Source organism: Vipera ursinii, assembly GCF_947247035.1.
Source record: "Vipera ursinii genome assembly, chromosome: 2".
Taxonomy (NCBI): domain Eukaryota; kingdom Metazoa; phylum Chordata; class Lepidosauria; order Squamata; family Viperidae; genus Vipera; species Vipera ursinii.
The window spans coordinates 231,779,784-231,805,299 of record NC_139513.1 but is presented as its reverse complement, the minus strand read 5'-3'; the positions used below and the strand labels follow the sequence as shown (position 1 = coordinate 231,805,299).

Here is a 25,516-nt window from a genome sequence, read left to right as displayed (position 1 = left end):
GACCAGAATTGAGTCCAAAATTTCGGCTGTTAAGTGAGTTTTGCCCTGTTTTATGACATTTCTTACCACAATTGTTAAGTGAAATCCTGCAGTTAAGTTAGTAACAGGCTTGTTAAGTGAATCTGACTTCCCCATTGACTTCGATTGTCAGAAGGTCGCAACAGGGAATCACATAACCCTGGGATGCTGCAACTGTTATAAAAATGGACCACTTGCCAAGTATCTGAATTCTGATCATGTGACCATGGGGATCCTGCAATGGTTGTAAGTGTGAAAAATGGTCATAAGTCACTTTTTTCAGTGCTGTTGTAACTTTGAACAGTCACTAAACAAATTGTTGTAAGTTGAGGAGTACCTGTACTAGAATCTTAGTAGGCCAGTTCTGGCATTTATACCATAATATTTTTATCTGTTGCTCTTTTGATTCACTCTTTTTCTGTTAAACAAAACCAATAACTAGTCAATAATAATATAGTTCCTAAATTCTATATACTACCTGATAGAAATAATGGAAAAGAAACTAGTTTGGACCCTATTTTAATATAATGTTTTTAATTTGCATATGCTAAACCAAATCAGAAATAAAATAAGCAGCTATTATCATTCAGTTGGTTTTTCTCAATTTTTCACATTGCCCCCATAAAAAGAATGGGAAAATAAAAAAAATACATAGTACATAGAATAAAAAGTATTAAAACCACTCCTGAATAGAAGCAAACTATTACATTTTGTAGAACTACATAAAAAAAACTTAAGTAAGCCAAATCACCTGCAAAGGTTTGGATAGAATTACACATAAAATATGTTCCTATTTTCATAAGAAATTTGCTTTTTGAATATTGTGAATGCAAGGAAAGGAACTCGGGGTTAGAAAAATGAGGTATCAAAATGTATATAATCAATCTAAAAATAATGACCAATAATATGCAATAAGGGAAAGCAAATATACCTTTGGAAGATCTGAAAAACCAGTTTAGGGACAGAGCATCATGGAGAAAATCTATCTACGTGGTCAGGAAGAATCAATACCAACTTGGGTGTCAATAGCATGTAAATCAATTCGTTAAATTTATGTATTTATCACTGGAGACAGTAGCAGAAACTCTGAGAATTACAGTAATCTTTATATAATAAGAATAAAAGTATATATATTCTTCTGATGATTACATGGATATGATCGTGCAATTTTTCTTGCAACAATATAGAAAGAAGATTGGGGATATTTTAAACTCATTATCTAACTTAAATAGTCTTTTTAAAAGCTTGGATATATTATTTCATTTGTTACTGAAGAATTTGTGACAGTTAGAAAAGCAACTACCGGTAATTGACTCAATATTGGGAAAGGATATACCAGGGTTGTTTGCTGTCAACTTATTTACCTAATTTATTAAAAAAAAAATACCATGAGAAATATTTAACTAAAAAAATAGGAATTAAAATTAATAATCATAGATATGTTGATAATACAATTTTCATGGTTAGAATAAAGAAGATTTAAGGAAGCTCAAGCTGAAAATAAAAAAAAGAGCCTGCAAAGCTGGATTGCTCTTTAGCATTAAAAATTTAAAAAGAAAGCTAAGATTATCTCAGTAGCAATGCCAAACCAAAGCCAATAGACAGAGAACTTGAAACAATAGTAGACTTTATCTTTTGACCAATTTTTTTTTAAAATCACAAGAGTGATGACTGTAGTCATGAAATAAATAGACCTTTGCTACCTAGGGGAAAGTTTATGACAGGTCTCCACAAAATACTCAAATGCAGAAACGTTATATTGATAACAAAGATAGGTATTATCAAGGCTATAGGTTTTCCAGTTGTAGCACTTGGCTGTGAATGCTGAATCCTTAGAAAGGCTGAAGGAAGGAAAATCAATGTCTTTGAATTGTATGGCACTGCAGAAGATGGTGGGAAAGACCTTGGACTGCATCAAGAACAAAACATTCAATACTAGATGAAGGAAGGCAGATTATTCATTGGAAGCTTCAGCTGAGATATTTCGGATGCATAATGTGAAGTCAAGAGTTATTGGAGAATACCTTGATGCTTGGAAAAATCAAAGGCAATCAAGAAACTGACAGAAGATAAGATGGCAAGATACGATCACTGACATCATGAAGAAGAGCTCAAAGAAGTTGTTACTGACAGACTAACCTTGCCAAGTGAAATCCAGTGGGATGCAGAGAATTGGAAAACTGAAGGAAAAATAAAATTGCATTGTCTATCTTACTTAAAATAAGTAAGTTCCCACTGTGCATGTAAAAGTCTAATGGGCAGTCCCCTTTAAGTCTTTTCTAACTCCCGGGCAATAGTGGCCTAGTCCACTATTCACAGCACCTAAGAGTAGTCCTAGTCCCGTTGGATCACAGCTCAATGAAAGCAACCACCGTTCCCACCCGTTCAGGCAAGGCAGAAACAAATGTGGCTCCACTAAGTTGAAGCAGGACAAAGGCAAGCATGATTCCAACAGATCCAACGCATAATGAAGAACACAAGGGTCCCAAACATTCACGGTGAGTTGGAGTATGAGTGGTTGCCTCCAACACCAACCAAGTTCAAAATCCTTGTTAAGTAGGTGCCAACCATTAAGAGGGGTGAGGGTACCTCCTCATGATTAGTCTCACTGATCTCCATTGCACCTCTCTCCACTAGGCCTTGCACACCCTTGGATCGGGAAGGGGCGGCAACTCCTCGTCCACGCTGACTGGTTGCAGGTGCATGTCCTCTCTGGATTGCATGGCCACTCTCTTCTGGCCACTCTCTCCCAGCATCCTCCAACAATCCGGGAATTGCTTCACCACAATTGCCCTCTTTGACTGCTATTTGTCTTACCTCCAGCACAGACCCTTCCATCTTTCCCTGATACATCTTTCCCCATACTCCTTCTAGGATAGCTCTGAAACCAGCTCTTCTTCCTCATCCAAGCTGGAGTCTGAGGGAGCCATCACAAAGGGCCACAGCAAAACTAATAGAATACTACGACAGATTTTAGGGGTAAAACTCTTGTCACGCATGGGATCACATAACTGCAAATCTCACACTGAACTTTCAAGTATATGAGGACCCAAATTGTTGGGGGCAATAAGCTGACTTTGTAATAATGCCGCTGGGGGGGCGAAAGCCCTAATAAGCAGGCATATACATAGCATGAAGGCTATTGCTAAGCACATTGATTTGTGCTTAAATTGTAAGCCGCCCTGAGTCTTCGGAGAAGGGCGGGATATAAATGGGATTAAAAATAAAAAAATTACAAAAAACACAGAGAGAGAAAAAGAAAGAGAAAAGGAGTACTCTTCATCCAGAGTACTTTGTCTATTTGTTGCCAGCCTCTTTGAAATAAGTAAAACATTGTGATTAAAATTGAGAGGGATGTGTTATTCCAGATGTATTCCAGATGCACTCTGCTAGTTGTTTTCAAAACAATGTTCCAAGAAACCTTGGTTTCCTTGGAAGCTTATCAACTGTACCCCGACCAAAAGATCAGCAATGGCATGATCCCTCACATGAAAGTTTGGGATGATTTACCAGTTCCAGTGGGTATTCTGGAAGCTGCATTCGCAAAACATCTGGAGCATGCCAGGTTGGGGAAAGTTATTTTAGGATTTATTCTTAGTTGATGCAAAGTGACAAGAAGGATTAACAGGTTTGGCCAGAGTTCTTTATGAACTGAATGTGCTCCAGGTTCTTCTAACACAGAGGGTTTTTAAGGCCAGAGATTCCATAGCAAATACACTCATTGCAGAAGATGTTCCCTGAAGGTGCACAGCTTCAAAGTTAGTGACCTAGGCAATATATATAGGCAATAAGGACCGAATCAGTCTAGCATTTATTTTCCACACTGTCCAACTAAATGCCACTGAGTTCCTCACAAGGAGAAGATGCAAACATGTTCCTTTGCCACTGTTATTCCCTGGCAACTGGAGTTTGAAGGCACGCCACCCCACCCCTGGACGTAACACTGATTTCTTCACTATTATTTGATCTTAATATACACAATGTGCATGATTTTTACCTAAGCCCTTTTTAATGCCATCTTGGTACAGGTAGTCCTTGACTTATGACCACAATTGAGCCCAAAATTTCTCTTGCTAAGCGAGACATTTGTTAAGTGAGTTTTGCCCCATTTTACAACTTTTCTTGCAACAGCTGTTAAGTGAACTGCTGCATTTGTTAAGTCAGAAACATGCTTGTCTGGCTTCCCCATTGACTTTGCTTGTCAGAAGGTCACAAAAGGTGATCACATAATCCCAGGACACTGCAACCGTCATAAATATGAACCAATTGCCAAGCGTCTGAATTCTGATCATGTGACCATGGGGATGCTTTAATGGTCATAAGCGTAAAAATTGTCATAAGTCACATTTTTCAGTACCATTGTAACTTCAAATGGTCACTAAACGAACTGTTGTAAGTCAATCATTACCTGTAACCATCATTATGTATTACAGCAATTAACTCCACAGACTAATTATGCACCATGAAGATTTTCTTTTGTCAGTCCTAAATTTCTTCACAATTATTTTAAAATGTCTCCCCATCCATTTTATCCAGTGAGGCTCTCATCACCGCCAAGCTTTTTTTTTTTTTGTTCCCCCGCACATGCGTGCTAGTCATTTCTGACTCTAGGGGCCGGTGCTCATCTCCGTTTCAAAGCCGAAGAGCCAGCGTTTGTCCGAGGACGTCTCCGTGGTCATGTGACCAGCATGACTAGACGCAATAATATGCAATAAGGGAAAGCAAATATACCTTTGGAAGATCTGAAAAACCAGTTTAGGGACAGAGCATCATGGAGAAAATCTATCTACGTGGTCAGAAAGAATCAATACCAACTTGGGTGTCAATAGCATGTAAATCAATTCATTAAATTTATGTATTTATCACTGGAGACAGTAGCAGAAACTCTGAGAATTACAGTAATCTTTATATAATAAGAATAAAATTGTACATATTCTTCTGATGATTACATGGATATGATCGTGCAATTTTTCTTGCAACAATATAGAAAGAAGATTGGGGATATTTTAAACTCATTATCTAACTTAAATAGTCTTTTTAAAAGCTTGGATATATTATTTCATTTGTTACTGAAGAATTTGTGACAGTTAGAAAAGCAACTAACTGACTCAATATTGGGAAAGGATATACCAGGGTTGTTTGCTGTCAACTTATTTACCTAATTTATTAAAAAAAATATACCATGAGAAATATTTAACTAAAAAATAGGAATTAAAATTAATAATCATAGATATGTTGATAATACAATTTTCATGGCTAGAATAAAGAAGATTTAAGGAAGCTCAAGCTGAAAATTAAAAAAAGAGCCTGCAAAGCTGGACTGCTCTTTAGCATTAAAAATTTAAAAAGAAAGCTAAGATTATCTCAGTAGCAATGCCAAACCAAAGCCAAAGAGAACTTGAAACAATAGTAGACTTTATCTTTTGACCAAATATTTTTTTTAAAATCACAAGAGTGATGACTGTAGTCATGAAATAAATAGACCTTTGCTAACTAGGGGAAAGTTTATGACAGGTCTCCACAAAATACTGAAATGCAGAAACGTTATATTGATAACAAAGATAGGTATTATCAAGGCTATAGGTTTTCCACCTGTAGCACTTGGCTGTGAATGCTGAATCCTTAGAAAGGCTGAAGGAAGGAAAATCAATGTCTTTAAATTGTATGGCACTGCAGAAGATGGTGGGAAAGACCTTGGACTGTTGTAAGTCAATGATTACCTGTAACCATCATTATGTATTACAGCAATTAACTCCACAGACTAATTATGCACCATGAAGATTTTCTTTTGTCAGTCCTAAATTTCTTCACAATTATTTTAAAATGTCTCCCCATCCATTTTATCCAGTGAGGCCCTCATCACCGCCAAGATTTTTTTTTTGTTCCCCCGCACATGCGTGCTAGTCATTTCTGACTCTAGGGGCCGGTGCTCATCTCCGTTTCAAAGCCGAAAAGCCAGCGTTTGTCCGAGGACGTCTCCGTGGTCATGTGGCTGGCATGACTAGACGCCAAAGGCGCACGGAACGCTGTTACCTTCCCACCGTAGTGGTCCCTATTTTTCTACTTGCATTTTTTTACGTGCTTTCGAACTGCTAGATTGGCAGAAGCTGGGACGAGTAACAGGCGCTCACTCTGCTACGCGGCACTCGGGATTCGACCCGCCAAACTGCCGACCTTCTGATCGACAAGCTCAGCGTCCTAACCCACTGAGCCACCGCGTCCCTTACCGCCAAGCTAAAGAACTCCAAATATTTTAGACTTTTTTCATACAGTGCTCAAGGCCCTGACCATTTCAATTCCATTCTTTTACACTTTTTAAAACTCCGTTATACTCTTTTAAAATGTGCTGAGCAGAACTTTATGTTCACATTACATATACTTGTATAAAGGTGTCAGAATAATATTTGAATGTTTATTGGCTATACAACTCTATATTTTTTAATCCAAATGTTTATGATAAAATACTAGGTAAAATTCACTGTCATAAAACTATCAAAATAAAAACAAATTCAAATGTTTTAAGTTAATTTTAAAAAATCAAGCTTCAGCATGCACGACAGGCTGGGAAGAAGTCTTTCAGAAAGACTGTGCCTTAATTAATTCACTATAAGTCTGCCTGGAATTTAGTCTTACTGTTTATAAGATTATGTTTTTATCCCTGATTAGCATTAAAGATGCCTTTCTGAAAACTGTGTTCTCACTTTTCTGATTTGCCAGCTATGTGGAGCTTGACAGCATCTTGCTCATAAAGAAAATAAAACCCATGAAACCAGTCTGAAAGTCTTTTGAAAAACTAATTGTCACTGCCTCCCTCAAAGTCAGCAATGCAGAGGGTAGAACTGAAATCCAGAGGTGGTCTATGCAGGCAGTCCTCAACGTGCAACAGCTCATTTAGTGACTGTTCAAAGTTACGTCACTGAAAAAAGTGACTTATGACCGTTTTTCACACTTATGACCATTGCAGCATCCCCATGGTCACATGGTTAAAATCCGGATGCTTGGCAACTGGTTCATATTTATGACAGCTGCAGTGTCATGTGGTCACCTTTTGTGACCTTCTGACAAGCCAAGTCAACGGGGAATCCAGATTCACTTAACAGCCATGTTTCTAATTTAACAAATGCAGTGGTTCACTCAATAACTGTGGCAAGAAAAGTCGTAAAATGGGGCAAAACTCACTTAACAAATCTTTCACTTAACAACATAAATTTTGGGCTCAGTTGTGGTCGTAATTTGAGGACTACCTGTATACCAAACAGACAGAATATATCGTGTAAACACTCTAGAGCAGGGGTGTCAAACTCAATTTCATTGAGGGCCACATCAGCATTGCAGTTGCCCTCAGGGGGCCGGGTGGGTGTGGCCTGGGTGGGCGTGGCCTACTGGGTAGACGTGGCTAGAGTGCGAATGGCCTACTGGGTGGGCGTGGCCAGCTCTACATCGTTCGCATCAAGGGTGCCTATGGGGGCCTGGGCAGGAGTGGGACAGATCTGAGGGTCTCTGGCAGAAGGAGGGTCTCTGGGCCAGGGCCAAGGCAGTGGGGGCCGTTCCCTCACTGTTTCCAGGATGGCTTCGTGGGCCACATGAAACCACTTTGCGGGCCGGATCTGGCCCCCTGGCCTTGTGTTTGACATGTCTGCTCTAGAGTTATTATTTTGTAAGAGTTGAGTAGCCTTAACAAATCTAATAAATAACAAAATAAATAAATAACGAAGCAAATCTTCTTAAAGCACACATACCCTATGCATCTCTTGGAAATATGGTTACAATGGTTCCCACCTACCAGTAGGCAGACAATTGCATTCTGCACAACTCCAGTTTCTAAGTTATCTCCCAGGGTAGCCTTTAATGTGCCCTGAAGTCAATTCAAGCCCAATGAACCCAAGCCTCATATCCATGAGGGAATGTGTGCCTGTTGCCACATTCTCCTGCCCTAAATCACCGCTGCAGAAAGCTGTCCTGCCCATGGATTTCACTTACAGCAATAGCCATGAGTCCAGAAGAACCTCCGAGTCACAGATCTGCACCTTTATCAGGAAGGCTGTCCTGTTCATAATCAAACTATGCCAACAGTAAACCATATGCATTTTAGACAAAATGCAACACCAACTAGCTTTGACCTCTTTCTTTCCACACTATTCTTATGGCTCCAGGCCTAAGTTAAGAATTTTGTCACATCTGTAGCTTGACTAGGAGTGGTAATATTCAAAAAATTGTACTAAGAGAAGAACTTGGTAGGTAAAACATAAAGATGTTGGTTTTAGCAGAATGTTTTCCTGTAATAGTATAACAATTCTAGCCTAAAGCCATGTGTAATTTGTGTGAGAAACTGTAGGGAGGCTGGAATAAACAATACAGACATAGAAGGTGAGTCTATTAGCAGCTTATTTTATAAATTTCAATTCAAACCAAGTAGCTAGAAATAGGAAAAAAAGCATTTCAAATTATTCAAGGAGACTCCTTCTTATTGAATTCACTATAAAGGAGGGTTGGTAATGCTTATAATTTCTATTTACTCCAAGATTCTCTATTTACTCTAAGACTAGAATTAAAGATATTTTACTGAAGCCTACGTAGTTCTTGTTTACTTGATCTTGCCCAGCTGTATAAGGCTTGACTATTTGTTAAGAAATCAGTTATGGAAAATAACAATAATGCCAAGGTTTCTATAAATATGATATATTCCACCAAGCAATATATATACTATGTGTACCAGGGATGGGAAGACCTGAATAACATAATATAAACACTAGTAAAAACTCATTTATAATACCATGGGCAATTATGGGTGTCCATGTTGGAAAAAAAATCCTACAAAATAAAATAGAAGCAACCAAGATTTCTGAACAAATAAGAGATCTAAGTAAGATAAATGGAGTACAAAAATCAACTCACTTATTGATTATACCAGGGGTTCCCAACCCCTGGTCTGTGGACCGGTACCAGGCCACAGCATTTCAGCAACCGGTCTGCACAAACAAGTAAAGCCCCATCCGCAGGATGCAGGCAGCACACAAAACCACACCCCCTCTGGTCCGCGGAAAAACCTCTCTCCACATAACCAGTCCCTGGTGCCCAAAAGGTTGGGGACCTCTGGATTACACAGCATAACTGACCAAAGGAAGCATCACATGGATACCACTGTGCCTCGATTTCTTAAAACCTTCCTCTTTCCAGGTTCTTGGCATGGTACAAATGGAGGATTATCTTTTTTTTAATTAAAAACTGAAGCTTGTGGATGGAAAGCTTTAAGCCTTCAAACTGAACAAAAATCTGGATTTCACACAATAAAATTAGCAACATCATTCACATACTGCACAGTTAATATAAAATGTCCTTCAACCTTAAATTACTGTTCTACTTAAATTGGAAAGGTAAGGGTTGACAAATAACAACCTGGAGAAAGAAACAACACTACACTATGGGGGGAAGGTTTGCTGCGTTTAAATTAGTATTACAATAATTATTGCTTAAACCAGGGGTCAGCAACCTGAAACAGTGAAAGAGCCACTCGGAACCGGTTCCCTCACAAAAGGAAAAACTGGGAGCCGCAAAAAATGTGTGTGCATGTGCGTACATGCGCAGAACAGGCTTTGACTGAAGAGTGGAGCCAAGGCGAGATATGCACCTACCCTGCATATTTGAATTGATTGGTTGAACTTTTTTAGTCCCACTTTTTTTTTTTTTTGGACTGCACATGGCAGAGGACTGGGAGCTGCAGGAGATGGCTGAAAGAGCCGCATGCGGCTCGGGAGCCGCGGGTTGCAGACCTGTGGCCTAAACAATAAATTAAAGATGTATATTTAAACGATTCCAACATTAATTTATCTTATTATTATATTTACTTCCTGCCTTTGTTTGTCCTACTAACAAGGATGTAGATAATATTCCTGCCTGTTTTTTTATAACAATATTCCTGTGAGGTGGATTGGGTTGAAAAAGAGTGACTGGCCCAAAGTCACCCAGCTGGTTTTCATTAGAGCTTTGATAAGGAACCTACAGACTATCAGATGTTGTTCAAATAAAACTTCCAGCAACCCATAGTAGTTAGCCACAAATTAACAACTCCTAGAGGCCTATAATATCTTTTCCCATGTATATCTTATATTTTACAGCTATAGTTTATATCAGGGGTCCTCAACTTTGGCAACTTTAAGACTTGTGAAATTTGCTGGCTGAGGAATTCTGGAAGTTGAAGTCCACAAGTCTTAAAGTTGCCAAAGTTGAGGACCCCTGGTTTATATCATCATCATCATTACCATCATGAGCACACTGGGCAACAAGTTTTTTTCCGGCATACAGGACACTATTTAGCCAACTAGGCACATTCTCAATAAAAAATGAAATACCGTATATACTCGAGTATAAGCCGAATTTTTCAGCCCACTTTTTGGGCTGAAAAATTCCACTTCGGCTTATACTCCAGTCAACAAAAAAAACTTACCGAGGACTTGTGTGCGGCCGAGGCTTTGGTGCTTCCGGGATTGCGTGCACGTCTCCCAAGCCACCGCCGTCCGGAGACCTGCCGAAGTTTGGGGAAAGAAGCAGGCAGGCAGGGCACGGAGATCCGGAGACCTGCTGACGTTTGGGGAGGTTTGGGGAGGTGCGCGCACACCTCCCCAAATCTCCCCAAACTTCGGCAGGTCTCCGGACGGCGGCGGCTTGGGAGAGGTGCGCGCGATCCTGGAAGCACCGAAGCCTCGGCCGCGCGCAAGTCCTCGGTAAGCTCCGGGCGGTCACTTGCTTCGCGTCTCCTGAGGGAAGGGGGGGCGACTGGAGCGGGCGTGTTTCCTCGCCTGCTGGGCGCCGCGATTTGCCCGGGGAACGCGCGGGCCCCGAATGGCAGCGTGGAGCGAGGAAGCGGACAGCCAGGGCTTCCCCGAGAGCCGCAGCCACACAGAGTATTCCTGTGTATTCAGGCTTGCAAAATGGCGGATCGAGCCTCTGCTGGCGGCGGAGGCTTGCAGAACGGCGGATCGGCTTATACTCGAGTCGCGAACTTTTTCCAGTTTTTGGGGGTGAAAATGGGGGTCTCGGCTTATACTCGAGTCGGCTTATACTCAAGTATATACGGTAACATAGTTGGGAGGCTTTTCCTAGACATTCAAAGTTTTATCACTGTGAGAGTCATGGAGGATGAACTGGTGGGTTATAATATGGAATTAAATTTGTCTTTGCCCAGCCCAGGAGTGAATTTGCCTGAATAAAATGTGAGCTGCTACTACTTTGTGAGCATTTTGATATAAAACTTCCACTTTAGCTTCATCTCACTAGGGGATGGATGAAGAAAATTCTCTGAATATAATCTTGTCAGAAAGAGATTTAAGAACAAAGCTTATCTGACCAAAAGCTTTTTCACAACTACTTTGCCTTGATGTTGCTTATCAAACATTAATATTCTAAAAGCTTTGGTTTTACAATGGCTTTCTAAGCACAATTGTGAGAAATTCAGTATGTTTTTCTGCTCTCAGAAATGGCTTTTATTTAATTGAATCATCTTTCTAAGTTAGGCAAAAATCGTTCTAACACAAAGAGGGCAGATTACTGAAGTCATGTGGTAGAACATGGTGTACTTTTAATACACTGCAGTAAATGTAAACAACCTGAGACATCTAAAATTCTTTCAACCACTCCAGTCACTAGATCCTCTAATTATTTTAGTCATTAACAAACCCCAGCATGGTGATACAGTATACTTGTTTTCTTCTTTATCTGTATTATGCAATTGGTATCTAAAGATCTGGTCTTCTATCCATTTCCATAGTCTACTTGAAAACTGACATCCCTAAGTATTGAACTCTGAGAATATAATACAATGTAGAGAAGTCCCACATTAATATACAATACTAGCATTTTTTAAAAGTACACATGCATATTATTCATAATAAAAACACCAAAAATCCAGAACTGGCAAAGGCAAATCAGGGATGACTCTCATCTAACATTGGCATATAGTCTATGAACACTGGAGGAGAGGGGGAGAATTTTCTTGCAGTAGCGGGATTTAGAATTCGTTAATATCTATTGTCAATGTTTTTGTTTTTATTTCTATGCTAGTGAGAATCCTAAAATTGTTAATAACACAATTATACAAAAAGGCTTCCTGATTCTAATATATGATTACTGTTGTGATTCAGGGTCAGCCTGTGGGTTCGACAGTTGGGTCGGACGATTCAGAGGAGGAGGAGGAGAGGGGTGTTGGAGAGCCTGCAGAGGATAGCCCTGAGGCTTCGCAGAGCCCTCAGCCAGGCCCCTCCCATCTGGTCACTACGCAGACCCAGCTGTGTGAGCCTGACAGCGTGGATGAAGATGACCCACAGCTGGCCCTGTTCAAGGACGCCCGACGCAGGAGGCAGTCAATCAGGAGTAAACAGAGGAAGGCAATGGGGCACCTCAGAAGGAGGCAGAGAGAAGCCACGCCTTGAACTGTTTAAAAGGGGAATGTGTGGGAGAGCTGGTTTGCTGAAGGCAACCGTTTGAATAGCTCCTGTTTCATGGTTCGTGTTTTGGTTTTGCTCTGTTTGTTCTGTTTTGTGTCAATAAATTTGGCAGGCTTAGTTCCAGCCTCTTGCCTTTTTTGTAAAGGGGTTGTCCCTGCCTTTTCTGCAGGGCCGGTAGTAGGCTGGTACAGAACAATTACTTTATAAGGACAATTTCAGAAATAACAATTATATTCATAAGAACAGGTGTCAGTGCTGCTAACATTGGATGTTTTTGCATTGACAACAGATGGAAATGTAGCCATCTTTTCCCTTTTGCTTTTAGAGTTAGATGATGCTGGCGGGGGATGTGAATGAGAGTTCAGCTAGACATAACAACACTAAACTTAGCGTGAGAATCAAAGTTATTGAGCCCAGAGCTGATAAAGAATTGGCAGGCTGGAGAGATGGAGAGGAAGCCCATGCTTCAAGCTAATTTATGACTGTTAATTGGAGGAGGGAATTGTGCTTTGATACTATGTGCCCAGGGGAGGGGAATTCAGTTTTTGGCTTCGATTATGTAAGTGCCGATATTATGCTACTCGAATAAAAGATCCTTTAAAGGTAAACAATGCCTCAAAGTTCTTTTGAATAGTTTCATCTGTTGGAACCATGACAACAGGATTCAAGGACAATTTCTCAATCTTCATACAATGTCTAACACATCTATTTAGAATAAAAACAAGGTGAGAAGAACAAATGTTTTCCACAAGGTAAGAACATATTCAGGTGACTTCTGAAATATATATAGCAAGTGATTGATCCTAATACACCTTAACAGAATAAGCCAAGGCTGTTGAATAATGGATAGATACCTCCAAATATTTAATACATGAACAAATAAATAGACAGAACAATAGTTTCACTAAAGTTATTTCAGATCTACCTTCCTACTTCTGTGATGGGATTTATGCCTCATAAGATAGGCCTACTAGATCTGGGTTGCAAAAAAACAAAGCGACCACAAGATGGAGCTAGGGTTTTCTGTATTGTTTACTGCCATCTAGTGATTACTCCACTTCTTTCCAGCTCAGATATAATAATACTAATTAAAGATACCCCTTTTTCAGACTTCTGAGATAGTTTCAAAAGTCACATCATCTGAGCTGTAATTGCATTATATTAAATATAGTAAACCAACCAAAATTAACTATAGAAACCACATAAACCAAAATAAAAGAGAAGAAATAACAATAAGGTAAACATAAAGATACAAGATAGCTAAAACTGCCTAACTAATCCATATATCCACAACAAATGGAACATTAAATGCAAGCTGTACAAGCTGGACTTAGAAGAGTCAGGGTCAGGAATAATATCAACCACATTACTACTTAACACTGGATAATGAAAAAAATAACTTTACTCCATGCTTATACACAATTGCTTACTCTGCCAGTTTTGGCGAGAATATGGTTTTCTCCTTAGTAGTTCTTTGATTGGGGTATTTTCTGCTTGATTGTTTGGCTGGTATTAATTCTGGTTTATTTGAGGGATGTAGGCTGCTGGAGAAAATGTGTTCTGGTCTTTCTGTTTCCTTCTTAGTTTTTTTTACTGTTTCTTCTGAATGGTGTGTAAATATGGTTTATTTTTATATTTCTACTGATAGCTGATCCAAATTATAATATTTATACATTATAACTATAATTCCTTAAATATACTTCCCAGTAGTCACTCACTTTGAGGACCACTCGGAGGCTCCAACTGGTGCAGAATGCAGACACACGAGTTGTGTTGGGGGTCTCCCGATACTCCCATATTACACCTCTGCTCCGTGAGCTGCATTGGCTTCCGGTTGCCTTCCGGGTCAGATTCAAGGTACTGGTTATGACCTACAAAGCCCTACATGGCATGGGTCCGGAGTACCTTAGGGAGCACCTGCGGCCGGCATCAACTTCCCTCCACCCAGTGCACTCCCACAGAGAGGGCCTCAGGTTGCCACCGTTCAGAGAATGCCGTCTGGTGACCCCCAGGGGGAGGGCGTTCTCTGTGGGTGCGCCTGATCTGTGGAACCGTTTACTGGTTCAGCTCCGGATGGCTCCCGACCTTCGCTCCTTCCGACGCGACCTAAAAACCTATTTGTTTGAACAAGCCGGCCTGGTCTGATGGGTTTTGTTTTAATTATTGTTTTAATGTAATTTATTTTCTGCATTTGGACACTAGGGTTTAATTTGTTTTTGATTTCTGTATTTTGGGTACTTTGGTTTTTATGTCCCTGTTCACCGCCCTGAGTCCTTCGGGAGAAGGGCGGTATACAAATCAAATAAATAAATAAATAAATAAATAAATAAATAAATAAATAAATAATCAAAGGACCCATTTATATTTGGCCCCATCTCTTCTGGTTTTATCATGCATACTTCTTAAGTAACCCATTCCCACTGCATTCAACATAACTTTCATGTTTCCACTGATATACCAACTCTCCTTTTGGGTAACAAAGTGGAGAGAAGCACACACAGCCATCTTCACTTGCTTCAATTTTCATCTCTTGAAGCAGACCACATAATACTGCAAGTCTTAAAATTTTCCCATCTATTCCCATCTTTAATAAATAATTTACAGGAGTACACAAATGCATTTATTTGCTCTAATTTTTTGCTATTTAGGTAAAAACTTCCCATCATTCGTTCCATTTTTCCATGAAATACAACTGTCTTGGATAATTTAATGCTTTCATAATATTCACAGCATTTATTACAATTTAATACAATGTCCTTGAGTTATATCAGTTGTTTCACTTCCCATCTTTTATATATCATTCCCATTTTTATTAATTATCATAAATATTTTTGTCAAAAGCAGTTTAACCCCAATTATTTTTAATTTCACTTTCTGCTGGGGGTTCCTTGCACTTTCAAAATAACTTTCTAATTTCAGGAGAACTGCTCTGCATTTTCTTTGCCTCTTTAAAGCCTGTTTCTAGTTTTCTTTGACTAAGGTCTTTGCGCCTATCTTCTTTTCTTTTACACATAAGTTTCATGCACAAATTCTAAGCATGCAATAAAATTATACAACACAGAAAGGCTTAAACACAACGAAGCATTCTCAAGTTTGTAATTAAGTGCTCTGCTCTTGATACAAATTCCCTGAGGAGACTATTCTTCCCATAAGCACTAGATTAAGGATAATGTGTGAATCCATTACAATTGTGATGTAGTCAAAGTTGCTTTTCTTCTCTAGTATGGTTGCATTTTATTGTTACTGACTTTTTTACTTGGGCTTACAAGGAGATCTCATTCAAGGACCACAATTGGGACTAGCTACTTGCTTGTTAAGCAAAATGGTTATGACCATGCTTATTATCTTACTTCAGCTTTCCTTTGCTTTACAGGCCTGTCAACAGTCACTGTACAAGGCAGTTGCTAAATAAGAACTACCGGTATTAGTTTTAAATCCTCTTTAAGCCATACCGAATCAAATTAAATCAAAGTATTTATCTATAGTCTTATATCAAGACACAAAAATGCAAAATTTAAAATACAGAAAAAGCAAACCAAATTGAAACAACTAATAATGAGAAGAGGGCATCATCCAGCTTCTGCAAATCACACCTGTTCCAAGAAACTTGGCAACCTGTGCAGCATTTATCCAAGATAGGTCTTACATACAGTACAAACTGTAGGTCTCTGGAGGAAAAGCAATATTTCAATCTAACTCCAGTCATAAGAACAGCCTGTGATAGAAAATCCACAATCTATGAAGATTTAAATGAATTTTCTTTCACACTGCTTCTCTTTACCTTAATTCCCCCAAATGACTGTAAACCTCTAGTCTTTCTTTTCTCTTCTTCAGATCTTGAAAGTGTTAAGGGCACTTTTCCAGGAATACAGGATATGCTCCCTATACGGTACAACCATTACCCCAAACCACAGGTCTGCAACCCACGGCTCCGGAGCCCCATGCGGCTCTTTCAGCCATCTCCTGCGGCTCCCAGTCCTCTGCCATGTGCAGTTCAACAAAAAAAAAAGTGGGACTAAAAAAGTTCAACCAATCAATTCAAATATGCAGGGTAGGTGCATATCTCATCTTGGTTCCACTCTTCAGTCAAACCCTGTTCTGCGCATGCATGCATGTACGCGCATGTGCACACATTTTTTGCGGCTCCCAGTTTTTCCTTTTGTGAGGGAACTGGTTCCGAGTGGCTCTTTCACTGTTTCAGGTTGCTGACCCCTGCCCCAAACAGACACAATATTTGGGTCTTTTTATTTAAAAAAAGTTAAGGGGGAACAGTTTTTCTTCTCTTAAAATACAAGACATGTGAGGATATAAAAAAAAATACTTTATGCAATGCATAATTATAACTATGGGATGTGATACAAAGAGATGTGATCAACCTTTAAAATAATATCAGGCAAATTCGTGGAAAACAAAAGAGTTTGTGGTTAGATCCACAAGATTGAGTGCTTTGGACATACTCAAAAGACTGAACTAGCACTAACTTCTTTAGCTAATCATAATTTTATTATATTTCTTTCTGTTGTTAGCATTTGATACTTTTTATTAAAGTAAAAATACCATAAGGGCGTCTTTCTGAATCATATAATAAGAAAAATGGCAAAAATGTATTTGCCTACATATAAAGTAAATCTCTCTGAATCAGAATGTATTTAAGTGGAACAAAACTGATTACATGTTGAAAAATGAAACGCATTTTGTTATAATTGATAAATTATTCTTTTCATGCTTCATTAAAAACTGTCCACTATTTATAAAGTTTGCTTAACAACTCTGACAGAGTAATCCCTTAATATTCTACGTATAAGACATTCTAACTGGCATCACAATTACCATCCCTAAAAAATTAAAATAAATATTTTGACTAGAAAAGACAGTATCAAATAATATCGCCCATCATAGATTTTTGAACTGATAATAAATTTCCTCAAAAGTGGGCACTGAAACTTCAAGGAGGGTAAGGAAGGGCAAGTGACAAAACACGCATCATGATACAAATGCTTTTTGTGTAGTTGTGTGGAAAATTAATAAACAAGAATAGGCAAGAGTTTTTGTCATGTGTATCTTTGTCATAAGACCTTTGCAAGTGGGAACTATAACAAAATGTTTGTAGGGCGCCTTTACTTCAAAGCAAGAACATCCCTATTCAGATTTCCATGTACTTTCTTCCCCTAACCCAGGGGTTAGCCACCTGAAACAGTGAAAGAGCCACTCGGAACCGGTTCCCTCACAAAAGGAAAAACTGGGAGCCACAAAAAATGTGTGCACATGCGCGTACATGCGTGCATGCGCAGAACAGGGTTTGACTGAAGAGTGGAGCCAAGGCGAGATATGCACCTACCCTGCATATTTGAATTGATTGGTTGAACTTTTTTAGTCCCACTTTTTTTTTTTGGACTGCACGTGGCAGAGGACTGGGAGCTGCAGGAGACGGCTGAAAGAGCCACATGCGGCTCCAGAGCTGCGGGTTGCAGACCTGTGCCCTAACCCATTTTAGTTTTCTTTTCCAATTGTAATTCAATATATCATAACCATTTTTCATTTTTACTGGGTTTTTTTTTTATTTGGGCGGACTATTATGAATTAACAATCACTGAAACCTGATTGTGGGCTTATTTAGCTTTAATCAAGAATAATCAGTTCATGACTATGCTTTATAGTAGTTTAGATTTATTTTAAACCCAGTCACTTTCTCTCAGTTCACCTCACCTCACAGGGTTGTTGAAAATAGGAAGATGGACGACCACATTTGTTCTCTGACTTATGTTATTTATAAAAAATAGTAATAAAATATAGCTCAACTACATTTATTGTTCTAGGATAAGGAGAATAGTTCTGCAGAAGTAGCAGATTTAGAACTTAGCCTCTAAAATACTTACTCATGTGAAAATCATATATAAATTAAATGACTCACTTGCAACAAGATTTTTCTTTAAAAAAATCAAAGAGTTTTAACATCTTGTATAGAAAAATAAATGCTGCAATAAACTAAATGTTTCATTAAAAGTTCATTAAAAGGTAACAGATTAAAGGCTCATATAAAGTCATAGTATTGAAAAATTGATTAAAAAAACTTGGAAGAATAAGGAAGATGGCATGTTATTAGGGACAGCATAGCCTTCCAAATCATATCTGGATAATGATGTCTTAAGTTCTTTTCTAACCATTTCCTATTTGTTTGTTATAGAGCAGTACAGCTAAAAAAGAATGAAATGTCCCTTTAAAATTGCATGCAAGCAATTTTTCATATAGTATCTCAGATACCTCAATTGTTCTGGGATCATAATGATTGTATGATTATTCTTTTTTGCCCCTGTCTCTGTTCTTAAGAACCATTGTAGGCAATGGCACAGAACAGTATATTGTTTGTTACTGATTGTATTTTCATCATAAAATTTGTCTGGGCCTGTTGGAGACACACTGAAATCTGCCAAGATTTTCTGCATGTGTTTTTCTTGTAATCACACATTGAATGTAACATCTAATTCAATTGAGTTGTCCTCTTCAGAAAGGACTAAAATTTCAATCTCAAAAGAACTTTCTGTAGAGGCAAAAACACCCATAAAGTTATTTTTTTAAACAGCAGATTATGCAGTTGGTCTTCTTTCAAAAGCACTTTCCCTGCATTAAAAAAAAAACTATGTAAGGAATAAAGTACTGAAAAAATAGGAAATCAAAAGTAATACTCTCTTCTCTCTGATTTCACCAAACCTTCACTTTGTTATTCTTTTATTCTTAAAACTGTATAATACATGTTATTTATTAAATATGTATTATTTATTAAAATATCTGAATTAGTTTATGTAACTGCTGCGTGTTTCTTTTGTGGTTTTTCGATGTATGTAACCAGCACATACAGAACTCTTTTTAAAAAAAACGGGAGCACAGAGGTTTTTGGGGAAACACATTGAACAGAGCAATTAACTTCAATTGCTGGTGTTCCCAAAAGTTGTCCTGTCAGTGTAATATTGTTTTGCTACAAACCCTATCAAATTTTGCTAAGCCATTCTATAAAATGGTTTAATAGAATAAGTCATTATTTGCAATTGCATTTATTTTAGTACAAAAGGAAGAACTAGAAGAACTACAACCGGAGAGCTCAATGTCCATTTCCATTTAAAATTCTACTATGAAAAAATTCTGACTTAAACCCTAAAGTGATTTCATAAGCTCTAAAATCTAAAGTGATTTTTATCTTTTTTTTTCTAACAGAAATGTCTTAAACATGTTCTTTAGCATCAGCAACAGTTATGCGAGGCCTCCATTAATGTTCATGGCAGAGTGCCTCTCTGCAAAGATTGGAATACTTGTCTAACCAATAACCTGCAACAATTGCTTCAGAAGTAGATTATGGTCCATTATGGAACAATAATCATTGCTTGTGTGTGTGTGTGTGTGTGTGCACGTGTGTGTGTGTGTGTGTGTGTAACAAAAGCTTTTCAAGCTCGTGCCAGGACCCAAAGGAACAGGATCAAACACAATCTCATTATAAGCATAGGTTTGTAAGATCAGGACTATGTTATTCATTAAAACAGACAAGCAAGTCTGTGAATAACCTATTAAGAGAGAGAGAAAGAGAGAAAGCTTGGTGAGAAAAATTCCATCTTCTTCCTGATTCCATCAACTGAATTTCAAAACAAAACAAACAAAAACTTTTACACTGGATAAGAAAGTTCTACATGAGGGAAATGTTTTAGATACTTAAGTGTAATTGATCTTGAGAAAATCTCAACTGATAAGAATGTTCTGAATAGATTCAAAAGATTAGACGATTGGATTTATTAGATGGAATATTTAAAGATTAAACATTTGTTTGAATGGTTAAAAAGAATAGAAAAATTCTGGATATAAATATATCTTGGCTTAAGAGAGACATGTTTCTCAAGCAGTATACTATTTCCTTCTTTTTTCTTTTCTTTTACGATATAAGAAACATAAAAATGTTGGGATGGGTTGTATGAGGGAAAAGACTTAAATACTTAAGTGTAATTAACTCAGAAAATCTTAACTGCTAAGAATGTTTTGAACATTGGGGGGAGGGAGAAGGGGGGGAACAAATCTAAATAAGAACTTTGAAAACAGGATCTATGATGAGGTAATTAAGATGATTAATTAGAAAAGAAGCTTTATATTGATGTGGTTGTTAATTACTAGAAAAATGTTTATATTCAATTGTTATCTATCAAAATACTAAGACATGTATTAATTCAAGCTTGGTAAAAGAATATTATTGGAAGAAGAGAAAATCAAAGAAAGCTACTATGTGGATTATGGAACTATAGAAATTAATTGTTATTGTTTTTAAATGTAAACCCAGACAACATGCTGTTTACCAAATATTAAGGTGACTATGTTAAAAATCAATAAAATATATTTTTAAAAAAGTTCTGGATAAGATGTATTGGGGGAAGTAATTTATCTGAACTTCTGATACTTAAAACACAGTAACATTTTTGCCCCGAATAAAATCTATGCCTTTGCAATTTTACCTCTCAACAATTAATCTGTTGGTTTTAACAGATTCACTCACCTGTAGATATCTACTCCACCCATAGCTTTCTTACTATACCATAAGAAGCACTCTATGAAAAACACTTGTTTTCATTTAGAGTACCTTTCTCAATATGGGCTTCCCAGATACAGTATTTCAAGCACCTCTATATTTGTTAAATTTTCATAAAGCCAATGCATCATGGCTTTTACCAATTCATTACATCTCAAGAGCTCCGGGTTGAAAAAAGCTGAAATGCACCTGCTTCAAAAGCACTATGATTTTTTTCCCCTGGTTCTAATAACAAGGCCTTGAATTCCCCTCAATCCTATAAAAATTGTCATGAACCCTAAATTTGTCTTTATCATAAAATCTGACAAAAACACATCAGTTCCAAACAGTGTTTACAGAAAACATCAGTAACCAAAAACATTTTTCATATGAAAGGTATAAGAAACTTCATAATGGAACTATTATGAGTAACAATACATTTGAGCAGAAAAAAGTAGTTGCTATTCCTGTGATGCTTTGAGCTCTGAAGTAATATTCTACAGTGCTAGCTTACTTTGTTTAGTTTCCAAAGCAATACAATGGCATTTTAATTAAGTTGTAGTTGCCATGCGGATATTGTTAAACTATTAAAGCAGCTAAATGTTTAATTATCATTATTAATGAACAACCTTGCCTTTTCATCTTTTATGAACATCTTTTAAAGTCAAGGCCAATTTCAGTGCTTCATATCTTGCAGAGTAAAATATTAATATACAATAAGTGCTCTTGGGAAATCTGTAATCTTTCTATTAGAAAAACTGCCAAAGTTTGCAACAGAATAAAAACCAATTTTTAGTCTAGAGATGAATCCAATGATTAAATAGAGATAATATTAAGTGTATTGCTACAAATTTATAAATGTAACGAAGAACATTTTAATTGATCCCAGTGACTGGTTGGGATCTGTAAAAGAATTTATAAAATCAATGTTATCTATTTTGATAATCAACAAATAAGCATTAATACTAGCAATTTTAATAACTGCTTGAAACATGCACGCATTTTAATGTAAAGCAAAGAGCAAAAATATAAAGGCCTTTAAGTGCTGTCCAAGGAAACAATTCAAATTCTTTCTGCCATGTACAGGAACTGGTACAGGATAACTTCTTCAGGATTCCTTTTATCACAAAAAGCAATCCTGAACAGTGGTTTCTCAAAGATTATTATCTTATCTGCAATAGCTTTTTTGAAAAGCATAATGATAAACATTTAAAGTACAGAGCAAAAATAATTGCTATAATACTGTATGCTAAAAAAAATTTGCAATATGCTACCAAGGCAGGTGAGGGAACAAAATATTTTCTGCATACACAGATGTCTATATGCATGAGATTAGTCAACCAACCTCCACTTTGATTTCATAAAGAACAAGGCCTGAGTTCAAGCAGAAGTTAATTGCCATGACAGAAACTTAACAGCAATTAAAACAGTCCCACTGGCTGCACATTAGCATCTCCAATAGACTCATTTGGTTTAGTTAAAACATTTACTCTTAGTTAAAAGATTTACTTTTAACTAAAAGTAAATTTGGGGCACATTGCTAAAACAATCATACGGTAATTTAATCCAGGGTTTCTCAAGCAATATTAACTTGATCCCTTCCTCTTTCCTTGTCAGATTACCACCCTGATACCACCCCACTGCACCATCAATTCCCTGCTGCAGATGCTCACATGCCATTATTGGCAGGTATGCATGAACTGCAGATTAGGAATATATTCTGACCATTATACCTGAGGGGGAACTGAACCCAATGAAAAGAGGAACAAAATATTTCTGTCTCCCTCTTTCAAATGTATGGATATAGCGATGAACATTCTCATGAATGTCAGCTGATTGTATTGATGATAGTCATCTCACAGCTCCAGTATAGACCAGGCAGTGTGGTCTGCCACTGGGCTTCAATCTCTCCATATAGACCTCACGTGCAGAGAGAAGGATCCATCTGCTTGTTATGTTGCACAGCCTCCAAAAACAGTAGCCCTGCATTTGAATACACAATAAAATCCATCCTAGAGGAATGACAGGGAAGCATATCTTTTTGCAAACAGACCCAGCTCTTACACATAAGAACATATTCTACATATTCTACAGCAAACAAACCCATGCATATTAACAAGTGAAGACTACTGTTACACTGACTAAATGTAAAAGCTGAATACGTGTAAGGAGGGAATAAATCCTACTATCTTCCCTGTTTATTATACACAAAAGAATATAAACAAACCACACAGCTTTTACTAGTACTATCACACACAACCACCTTATTCAACTCTACTTGCCTTGTTTGCCTTTATTTACATAATGTAACATTTTTTGTAAACAGGAGTAACAAGAATGTGGGAGTTAGCAAGCTTCTCCATAGTAAAAAAAACTGACCAGAGGTAATACAATACTAATAAATGTTCAACCAAAACGAACACAATCTATTTGCTCTCTTGCTTTATCATTTAGTTGATTCCCAGGAAATTGGACTCAGGGCAATTAAGATTCATAAGCTAAATGCTTTTAAAATTGTATCTGAGGCAAAGTCAAATCTAAATTAGATCAATCCAGGCTTTTAGATGTTCAGCTAGTAGCCTTTGAAGCAAGTGCATTGCTATACAGAGAACATCTCCTCTTACACATTCTTTCCAAAACAGCGACAGGCATATTCTTAAGCAGAATCCCTATAATAAAAATCTACTTGACTATTGCTAGGAAGCTATTTTGCTCAGTTCACCAAAGCAGATTGAAAATGTTTGGGTAATAACTGAAAGACTTCGTGAAGGAATGGCAAATGGATTGTGGTGTTTAAAAGCAAACCTCCAGTTAAAAGCGTTTCAGAAGATTCTCTGTATATTTATTTATTTATTTTCAACAGTGGACTGTCAAGCAACACATGCACCATCACTGCCTTTCCTGGGGTACCTTAAAATATCCATAAACCATGTACACATCCTGCACCACAATGGGAGACATAAAAAGCAGATAAGAAGAGGTATGCTTCATCTTAATCCTCATTTTATGTACTCCCTAAGGAAGGTAGTGCTTTCTCCAAGGAGCACATCCAAGATATACTGTGCAAGTTGTAGATCTGAACAAATCAAATTGCACATACAGCCAATGTAATTACTGCTTAGCATATATATGTGCTATATATATAAGCAGTAATTACTAAGCAGTAATTACATTGGCTTTATGTGCAATACACACACGCACACACGCACACGCACACACGCCCGAGCCTCGTTTAAATCAACAAACCTCACATCCTTACAAAAAAGCGAGAATAAAATTTCGCTTATATTGAACGCGAGGCTACTAAAAGCAAACCCCAAACCCCAACCATCCGGCCGATTCCCGCTCGCTCCCTTCGTTACTTTTCCCTCCCGTTCTCCCCGGTCCCCAACAACCCCAGCGCCGCTCCAGGCCACTCACATGTCGCTGACTTTCTCCCGCTCGCTCCTCTTGCCGAGCACGGGGAAGGACACGAGGCTGGCCGCGGCTTCGCTGCACCAGATCCGCTCGGGACTGCAGGCGCACGAGGTGGGGCAAGCGGAGGCCAGCAGCCCCCGCCAGGCGCCCAACATCAGCCAACACAAGCTCCAGAAGCCGGTCGCCGTCACCTGAGGCGAACCCTGAAGCCGCCGCTGCTGCTGCTGCTGCCGCCGCCGCCACCAACACCATGCCCTTGGCGAGGCCCCCATGTCGCCGCCGCCGCCGCCGCCGCTCCTCGGTGGCTCTTCTTCCCCTTCCCGCCAAGCGCGATCAACCCAGCTCGGCCGCCGGGACACCGAGCCGTCAGTCACTCGAGCATCCTTTTTCTCCCCTGTCCGAGAGCAGCCGCCACCTCCGTATTCCTCCTTTTTCCCTCCCCCCTTTCCTTCCTTCCGAAGGCAGCAACTTCTGGGGTTCTGGTCAGTCGGCGAAATCCCTCCCGGGCGCAGCGGCTCCCCTCAGAAGAGCGTCCGAGGACCAAGCCTGGGAAAGAAAGAGATGCCCTGTGAAGGGGCAGCCGGGGCGGCCGCCGCCGCCGCCGCCGTCTCGGCTTGTTTCCCCTCACCGACTCCGACCCCGTTTCCCGCCCCACGAGCAGAGGGCGCCAGCGGCGCGCGCTAGAGCCGGGGCCACGCTGCCCGCGCGCGGAGAGGCGCCCAGCCGCCGCCGCAGCCCGACCCCGGGATAGCAATAATTAAAAAGCTAGCGCAGCCTCTCCTCCTCGGCCAGGTGGCCGCTGCCCCCCTACCTAGGCGGCCGAACCTCGTTCCGAAGCTGCAGCGCCGCCACCCAGCTGCTCCGCTCCTCCTGCCCGGTTCCCGCTCGCCGCTCCGGGGCAGGGCTGGGAAAGGGAGGAGGTGGGCGGTGGGGGCGTCGTCGCTTCTCCTCGTCGTCGTCGGTTCTCTCCCCCCCCCCCGCCTCAACCCACAGACACAGGCGCTGTCACCCGCCGCCGCCGCCGCCGCCACCTCCCGGTCCACGCGCTGCTGATAATAAAGCGCTCCGGCTCCTGCTGCAGCCCCAAACCGAGGGAGCTGTC

General features: G+C 39.2%; 1 protein-coding gene across 1 annotated transcript in view; it reads right to left on the bottom strand.

The window, feature by feature from the left end:
• Positions 1-25,276, bottom strand: part of NTRK2 (neurotrophic receptor tyrosine kinase 2) — a gene marked incomplete at its 3' end in the record, with an annotated part of 190,785 nt that extends 165,509 nt beyond the window's left edge. The window contains exons 1-2 of the mRNA XM_083355860.1: positions 25,226-25,276; positions 24,418-24,960 (exon numbers count right to left, since the gene is read on the bottom strand). Of these exons, the coding sequence (XP_083211986.1) occupies positions 24,418-24,686 (269 nt within the window). The 5' untranslated portion in view covers positions 24,687-24,960; positions 25,226-25,276. The remainder of the gene's footprint in view (positions 1-24,417; positions 24,961-25,225) is intronic.
• Positions 25,277-25,516: the final 240 nt, after the last annotated feature.